At 43.8% G+C, this 9006-nt stretch overlaps 1 protein-coding gene across 1 annotated transcript in view; it reads right to left on the reverse strand.

Annotated features, from left to right (window-relative positions):
• The window catches only part of slc24a3 (solute carrier family 24 member 3), a 63800-nt gene extending 57604 nt beyond the window's left edge, over nt 1-6196 (reverse strand). The window contains 1 exon segment of the mRNA XM_047602230.1: nt 5609-6196. Within this exon segment, the coding sequence (XP_047458186.1) occupies nt 5609-5870 (262 nt within the window). The 5' untranslated portion in view covers nt 5871-6196.
• Between the last annotated feature and the right edge of the window lie 2810 nt (nt 6197-9006).

A 9006-nucleotide genomic window follows, 5' to 3' on the forward strand; every position in this document is an offset into this window, starting at 1 on the left:
CCTTTCTGCCCTCCCCAGCATCGCAGGCATGCAGCACCTTTCTGCCTCTGCACCATCTGCACCATCAGATTGTCTTCGAATGCCGGCTCACAGAATTTGTTGAGACAGAGCTCGCCTGTTTGCTGATTTATTTCCTCTGCGGTCGTCGTTGTTTCTCTGTGAAGTGCGGTAACCTGCTGTGTTTGCCGCGGCGCACTCGACGCAGCTCAGCCAAAGTGACTTTTCTTACTATAAAGGAGTCGCTATCGATTTTCAGTACGAGCAGTCCTGACATCCTGCTTTCCTCCGAGTAGCTTCTTCTGTCTCTTCATCGTCTTTAAAATCCATCCATTTTCGAATCATTCTTAACCACTGACCATCTTGTGACACTTTCAATGTTCTACTGGGAAGTTTTTGGACCAGACCAAACCAAACACACTTTAGGAACAACTCAAAAAAAACACATGAAGAACAGCATAAGGTGTTGACCAAATTCACTACATCCCAAACGGATCAAGCCCCTCCCCTCAAAGTCCCCCCCACTAACAATATTCAACACCCTCAGGAGGTCCATGTCCACTCACTGATGTGTCACCACTGTTCTGGCACAAGAGAGACCTACACAATATTAGGAAGGCGGTCATAATGTTATGCCTCATTAGCAAATGATCTGGAAATGATCTTACATCCCTTGGAAGTAAAACAAAAAGGCTACACATGCAACAGTCTGTCTTCTAGCTAAAACAAATGCATATATTTCTAGCTTTAATATTAATATTTCCATTTTTCCTTTGAAATAAATGTGACGCGATATGACTGCTCTCCCTGATATCAGCAATTAGCTTGACGCCGTGGTAAAGCCGAATCCTCTGTTAATTTGACTTTCTGGGGAAGCTTTTTTTTTGTTCATTGGAAGCAGCTTTGAATAAAATGCCTAAAATGCTAAATGCGCTATCAGGTCGGACTTTTGAAGAAGAAGAAGAAGCAGCAGCGTCTGCTGATGTTTAGGTCGGAGGGAGAAGGAGTCTGAGTCGCCTTTGCCTCCATCCTCACACTTACACCTGCTCTCTGACTCATAATCACCTTCGCTCCCGTCTCCACTTCATCCACTTCAGCTTGGACAACCCCACTCCCCACTCCTGACCTGGCCTCACCTTTTCACTCCCTCCGCCTGCCTCCCCCCAACCGACCCTCATCGTCTCACTTTCTCATTCACGTCTTCCCTCCTCCTCCTACAATCACTGCCACCGCTGTCCTCGCCTGCTCCCACTTTCCCTCTTCACATCACCCCACACTGTCTCCTCCTCCTCCTCCTCCTCCTCCTCCTCGTCTCCCCCCTTACCCCTCCACCCTTGTCTCTTTTCCTTTTTGTCTAAATCTGCTCTCAGGTCCCGAGGCTTTGTCGGCACAAAGTGCTCCGTCTGTGCTCCTCGGCTAGCGTGCAAAGAGAAGAGGACCAGCGGACGAGAGCTTTAAGTTATGTAATGAGATCATCTGGAGACTAATGCTGTATACCAGATATACCAAGCAGCCATTAGTGGCGGCTTCTCTATAGCATGACCATTTGTCTGGCCGGTGCACATGTCTTTTAGGGTTGTCGTATACATATGACAGAGGGGCTCAGAGATGCAGCATTAAAACTGGCAGATAACAGCAGCTGCAACACGTGTTTCTTTGTGCTGGTAATCTGATCATCCACGATGCTTTTGTCTTTTCTATGGGCTTGGTTTTGACTTAGCCATTTTTAAAATGACTGTATTGTGTTGGTGTCTTAGGTCTAGCTGTAAAACACGGTCAAATCTGACAAAAAACCCAGACGTGGACGTTCGGTGAGGTGGTAGCAGGACATCATCATTCAATACTACCAACCTGATCCACCAGGCAAAGGCTGCACCCGAGCAACAACAACAAACACGGCCCACAATTTACTGGGTGCATCTTTTTGAGTGGGCGCCGTCTCCTGAGACTTGTGGCGCCAAACCGGTCTCTTGAGATCTTGAGAAGGAGAAGGCTCGGGGACAAACATCCATCCGAGGATTTTATGAATCGATATGAGTCCATTCTGCAGCAACTATGATAAACTCCTTGCCTGTGTGTAGATATATGCATACACACATACACAACTATACATATCAGTGCTGCCAGTTTTTAATGAGATTAATCACACGGTTGCTGTGGATTAATTACGATTAATCGCCATTAAATATCATTTGTTTTTAATCTATGTTAATTGCATTTCATGTTGCATGAGCAAACAATCCAGAAAGACTTAACAAACATGTTGATCAAACTCCTTCAGCAACTAAAAAAACAACGTTTTGTGTCTTTTTTTTAAGCCAACATTTGTCCCTGTTGCTACTAAAACAAACTAACTTGTTGACATCGTCCAACGATTGGAGAGCTTATTTAGAACATTGCTGCCACCGAGAACAGTCTCTCACATGGAACTGTGGTTGCAGGAATGGACACATATTTACAGGTCAGCTTGTCTTTGTCTTGGTTTGTCTCAAACTAGGTGATGCATTAGCCCAAAGCGCTAGTACAATCCAGAAGAATAATGCATGCTTCACATTAAACTGGAAGTTCTTCTGCAAAAAGAAAACTCCTTCCTGCAGAGTGTGATGATATTTTATGTGGGTCCACTGCTACGTTTTTTTTTTGTTTGTTTGTTTGTTTGTTTTGTCCTCAAATGTCCCATGGAGAGGACCAACGTGCTGTTTAGCGTCTTCCATCTTCATGGGTTGGTTCTGCTGCCTCTCACTTCTGGATCAACTGCACATTTGCTCATGGTGACAGTAGAGATGCTGAGAGATGCTGCAGATTGGTTAACTGAGTTAAAATTTTTAATCATATCATATATTTATATATATACACAGTATACACAGCAAACAAAGCTGATTTTATTTGGTTTTATCTGAAAAAGGCGGCCGGTCCTGAGGCCCAGGTGGCAGAGGTGAGCAGCCATTACTCTGAATGACAGACCCTGCCGTGTTCCCCATTAAAACAGCTGCTGTGACTCAGAAATATGCCCGTGTAGGTGTCTGTTTTCTGCGTTCTGTTTTCTCAACCCGGCGTCTGCGGTGCAGAGTTTGAGATGTCACAAATTCAGCAGATGGATGTAAAAACTGCTTCCTCTTGTCAAACAGTTTGGAAGCCAGTCACAGTTCAGTAAGCAATGTAAAAAACCAAGTGAGTCACACATGCCGACACGTGTGCAGGGAGGATGGAGAGGTCTCATTTGGAGCATTTAAACGTTTCCAACTGAGAAGAACGTAAATATAATTAAATCATTCAAAGCTGTCATTTTAAGCATCTTGATCCGAACGAACCGACAGCCCAACATGGAAACACAGAAAGTGAAAAACGTGCCACTGAAGATCACTTCTTGCCCATTTGAGACATCTGACATTCTGCTAATGCCTCCTTCCATCGTCATATCGCTTTCACCAAAATAGAAGCCTCAGCTCGCTACAGAAAGTCGGTGAGTCACCGGTTGCCAGGTTAGTGAACAATTAGCAGTGAATGCGGAAACCTCGTTGAACACGATACCCCCTTAGATCAAACCAGGAGGAACAAGCAGACATGAGGAGCATTGTGTTCCAATGAAAGTGTTTAGTTTAAATCCTGATCAAATGCTGACTTGACCGATAGTGAGACCTACTTGGCAGAAGCCACCAAATCGCTGGCAGAGCTCAGAGCTGGCGATCTGATAAAGCTGCTCCGAACTCTGAGAGCTTTGATTATGGCTGGAAGAGTCCTGACAATCAATGAGGCCCCCGCCAGCCACGGGAAGCCTGTGAAGTGGGAACGTCCCGATCGCTACTCGGGGCGCCGATCCAGGCATTTTAAAAATGAATGGATCTGATCGTTCGTCACAGATTTACAATGGAGGGGCTCAGGGATGCAGCATTAAAACTGGCAGATAACATCAGCGGCAACACGTGTTTCTTTGTGCTGCTAATCCAGCCTCTTATAATGCTCTACACGGGCCAGTATCAGGGCTGATTCAGGCATTTTTAAAGTGATCCGATCCAACTGGGTTTGGGAGTCAGACAAGCCTGATCTTCTGTAGTTATTTATTTTAAGTCTGCCATAAACCAAAACTAAGCGCCTTTAGCGACAAAACACCTTCTTCCTCTTCACTGCCTAGCGTCAAAGCCGCAAAACTAAAAGAAGATTCCTCGGTTTTAGTGGCGCTTGGCTAGGAGAGGAACCAAAGTTTCTGTATTTTTAGATTATGCAGATTATGCAATGTGGATGTTTGGTGAGGTGGTAGTAGGAGATCGTCATCAATACTACCACCTTGATTCAACGGCTCAGGAAAAGGCAACAACCAGCACTGAACAAGAGAGGGAGTTAGGGAGTTTATGGCACCGTTGGAGGATCAGAACATTTCTGGGGTAGAGAACACAAGGTACGAGCTCCCCTCTCCACACTGCATTAACTTAGACAGTCGACTCTATGAGAAGTCGACAGTCGACTCTATGAGAAGTCGACAGTCGACTCTACGAGAAGACAAGGAATCTAAACCGATACTGAATATTAAAAGACTGGTATCTGATTGGGGCCAAAACAAACTTCATCGGTACGTCCTTAAAATGGGGTTTCCATTGCAGTTGTTTGCAAAATAAATGCGATGTTTCTGATATATATCAATTAAGTGCACTTTGTACGTGTTTCCATTGAAAGGTGTTCTGCAAATGAGCTGCAACTCTCAGGATATCACATCATTCTCTTCAGGAAGATGGACTTCAAATGAACAGGTCACGTGACCCCCTGCGTCATCTCGCACTTTCGCGATAAACTTTTATATCAATATATCTGGGGGAAAAAAAATGTTTTAGCTTTAGATATTTTTTATATTGCTATATTTGGGTTTTGCGCATTTCTGGGAGTAATGGAAACGCAGCCAGTGACTCAAAGTCACCGGTGTCCACAGAACAGACAGACTGCAGGTAGGCTACACTCGGATCAACTTGTGAAATGCGTTGTGCGTGTTGTAGCCATGAGGGATGTGGTAGGAGGGAGAGGGAGAGGGGGGGAAAGAAGTAAATTTCTGTTAAGTAATCCAGGCACCACAGAGCAGCGCAGTCACCCCTAATTCCTGCAGGATTATTAGTTACAGATGTTGAGCTACAAGGAGGCGTCTTGTTGTTGTTTTGTTCTACACTTCACTGATGTGGGCAGAAGTAGGAAATCTAAGCCATAACTAAAAAACAAATGAAAAACTGACATATCTGCAGTTAATCCTGGTGGCATCTATGTTTCCTTTTAGCTCCTGACTATTAACATACTTGCCGCATGCTAGATTCATCTAAACACTTCCTATCCTCAGGAAATGACTTTAAATTCCATGTGTTTCTGTTTGATTTCGTCCTGCAGCCTTCCCGTGCACGATCCCTTCTAACAGACACCGCTATTTCAGAAAACAGCCCCAAATAAATAAATAAATAAATACATCAAAATAAAATAAAAAAATAAAAAGGGCAGAAACATAGTGAAACGCGTAAATGTGCTCTGCTTCCTCGCAGCGCGTTGTTCCTGCTGGACACAAACTCCAAACAGAAGCCCGCTCATTGAGCCTGGCGCGGAATAAAAGAAAGGCTGACAGGTCTGAGCTGCTCCTCACCTGCTCTCTGAGCCACAGCCTGCAGCCCCGCGACGAGCCCGAGCAGCGCCCCCGCAAAGCACATCTGGACGCCGAACAACTCCTTTCGCTTTCTCCGCCTGGCTTTGCTCCTCCGCCGGTTCATCATCACCATCATCACTCCTCCTCCTCCTCCTCCTCCTCCGCCGCCGCCGCCTCCTGCTCCTGCTCCTGCTCCTGCTCCTGCTCCGGCTGCTCCGTCGCCGGTCGACTCCGGCATCCCTTCGACCACCACGCGGGCCATGGCGCTCTCTTCTCGGCGAGCGATCCGGCGGAAACCCCCTCCCCGGTGGTGGCGGTGGCTGAGGTGCGACGAAACTGGAGCGAGCGGGCGGGGACTGAGAGGTGCGCGGTGCGGGCACTGAACTCACCCGACGGGAGAGAAGATATGACCGGGCTGGCGGTGGCTTGGTGAAGTCAGCTGGAGCGCGTGGGAGCCGCACGTCCGACTTCACGTTTCAAAGTAAAAGAATCACCACCCAACTGTATTTGCTCCGTTTATTATCTCGGACACCCAACAACCTCGAATGTAGTGTTTTTGACCCAATAGTTGCAAATAAATGTAATATTTTTCTTTTTTTATTATTTCGTAGACTGCATGGTTACACAGCCTCAAATCGATATGAAAACAAAACATCAACATTTTGGTTCACCACCATGATTGAGGTTGAAAGACGAAAATCTTGTGAATAATAACCTTTTTTTTAAAAAAAAAAATATTGGCAACATACTCGAGATTGAAACTCGATTATGAGTCTGAATAGGATGAGAATTATAATTAAATAATAATATATTTTATTTGTTGGCACTCTTTCGGGGAGTGTAACACATACGAATAAAACTTCGAATGCAATAAAAGAAAAAATAAAGCAAGTATATAGAAATGAAATAAAAGAGTTTACTCGATCACCACTACTGCACTAAATAAAGAACGTTTTTAATTTAAAACAGGAATGGGTTGTATAATAGACTCTGTTTTGTTTTATTTTGAAAGGTACATTTCCGTCTTTTGGAGTTAACTCTGGTGAAATTGATGCAATTAGAAGAAGTCCGTGCTGAGTGTCTCTCCACTGTTTCTTCTCCTCAGTGTTTGGAGGGCGGGTCTCTCTCAGGGTAGTGGACTGTTCGTGTTCTGCTTCTTCTGGAGATGTTACACAAAGAGAAAGAGATGCTGCACACAAGGAATGTGTTTATAAGGTGGCCACAAACTCCAGCAGGATGCAGTCGGACACAGACACACACAAAACTCTAAAAAACAAAAACAAACAAACAAAAACAAAAAAAAAAAAAAAAAAAACACGAGGAACTCTACCAAACTGCACTGACATGTCATGACGTCCACTTTTTTTACAGTGTGTGGATCTGACCTGGATGCAGCTAAGAAACATAAGAGAAAAAAATTGCAAATAGTCCAAAATAAAGCAGCTTATCCTGCAAGTCTTATTTTATTTTTTAGAAGCATATGAAAAAAAAAAAAAAAAAACATTGTTTATATAAAACATTGCCTATAGTGAATTCTAATGCACTGAAGAAGCCAGTGATGTACAGAGCTATGTCAGTTTACTTATCACAATAACAGAGATCGAGAGGAGGAAAGGAAGAGTGTGACTGTTATTTACAGAGCTGTAATAAGAAACGGTTCATACAGAGCTGTATTACATAAAACTCACTTAAAGTATGGATTCTGATTTTCTTGTGATTTTATTTTATGTTATATTGTATGTATTTTTATTTTGTGTGGACCCCAGGAGGAATAGCTAAGATAACTAAGCTAATGGGAATCCAGATAAACCAAACTGAATCTGTTGTAAATCACGTTATGATGTTGTAATCTCAATAAACCCTTTTATTTTTTAACTTATTCCAGCCATGCACAAAACTCCTGACAAATCTTTGAGTCAAGAAGAAGAGGCTGGTTTGTGTTGTATTAAACGAGTCTGTTGGGAATGAAGTGGTGCTATGAGTGGAGTGAGTGTTGTAATGATGGGTCTGCTGAAGGCGTTTGAAACGAGACGCCCATTATGAGCGTTATCATTAAATACAATCAGACGCTCCTTCACCTTTGTGGCGCACATTTACACTCGAAGGCTGATTGGGGTCAGGGGTCAAACCCTCTGACCTCTCCACTGTGAAATATCAATGAATGCTGTTTCTTTTAAAGGGAAGAGGAAAGTCAATAATCACTTGAGACTGTCGCTTGAATTTGAGCTACTCTTACTGACATTGCAGTGTTTTGTTTTTTCGTTTTCCATCTCTTTGCTTCCCACAGAGGTGCATAACGATCCCATCAGGGGCAGCCCGGGCGGACCAGAGAGCCGAATGCCATGTGAGAGATAGACGGCGGCGTGGCATTAGCGAATGAGCTCCCAGATTACACCCACAGTCCCTTGGCCCGTGCTTATAGGCTCACACATGCACACACTTCCTCATTACGGATTGGGTATAATCCTCATGCTGAGCAATAGCTTCTGACAGACGTGATTCGAGACAATGACAATGACATATCGAGCGTGCCGGATTAGGAGGCAGCCAGGGATTTCTACCCTCAATCTTTTGGGCAAAATCTGCAGAGTTGCATGTTGTTGTTTTATAATTTCAGTTGTTTCGACCGCCAAATGTCCAGTTTTCCTTTTAACGCGTCATATTAGAACAGAAAAGAATACATATGTCTTTACAAATGCTAAAAGTGATAAAATATAATTATTAAGACACACAAACATCTACACTGTACAGTTACCGAACTAACCCTAGGATCGTTTTTCTTAAGCAACTTTTAATTGATAAATAGCTGTTGGACAGAAGCTGTTTTTCTGTGTGTTAGTTCTGGTTTTAGTCGGGTTGTGTCGTGTGCCTGATGTTAGCAGCTCAGAAACATGTGACTAGGGTGCGATGAGTCCTTGGGTTTATACTTTCTGACTCCCTGGAGGGCTCTCCTCTGCAGCTGGAGATAGAACCACACACACCGACAGAACGTCAGGATGTTCTCTACTGAGCAGCGCCAGAAGAACTAAAAGTTTTTGAGCGGTGCTGGATAGTTTAGGTCCTCAGTCCGACACCCTCTCCATGAAGTCCCCTCCTACCAACAAGTAAAATTTCAAACTGAGCTGGTAATATGATTATCTTTTTACTAAGGTCGATTCCACCACAGTCTACATTGAATGACTGAAGTGTGTTTGATTAATGGGCCAATGATTTATCCTGTGTTACTTTTGCACTATTGCACTAAATGTCTTTGTATTTGAAGTTATGCAGCAGGTCCAAGGCCCAGTGATGATCCACGTCTGTCTTCAATTATTTTTATTATTTAAAGAAGCCAGATAGGGGTTCTCTGATATTAGTTTTAGTTTATATATATAGTCGGGGGTGAATATTTTTTGTCA

This window comes from Mugil cephalus, chromosome 13, assembly GCF_022458985.1.
Source record: "Mugil cephalus isolate CIBA_MC_2020 chromosome 13, CIBA_Mcephalus_1.1, whole genome shotgun sequence".
In the NCBI taxonomy this organism is placed as follows: Eukaryota; Metazoa; Chordata; class Actinopteri; order Mugiliformes; family Mugilidae; genus Mugil; species Mugil cephalus.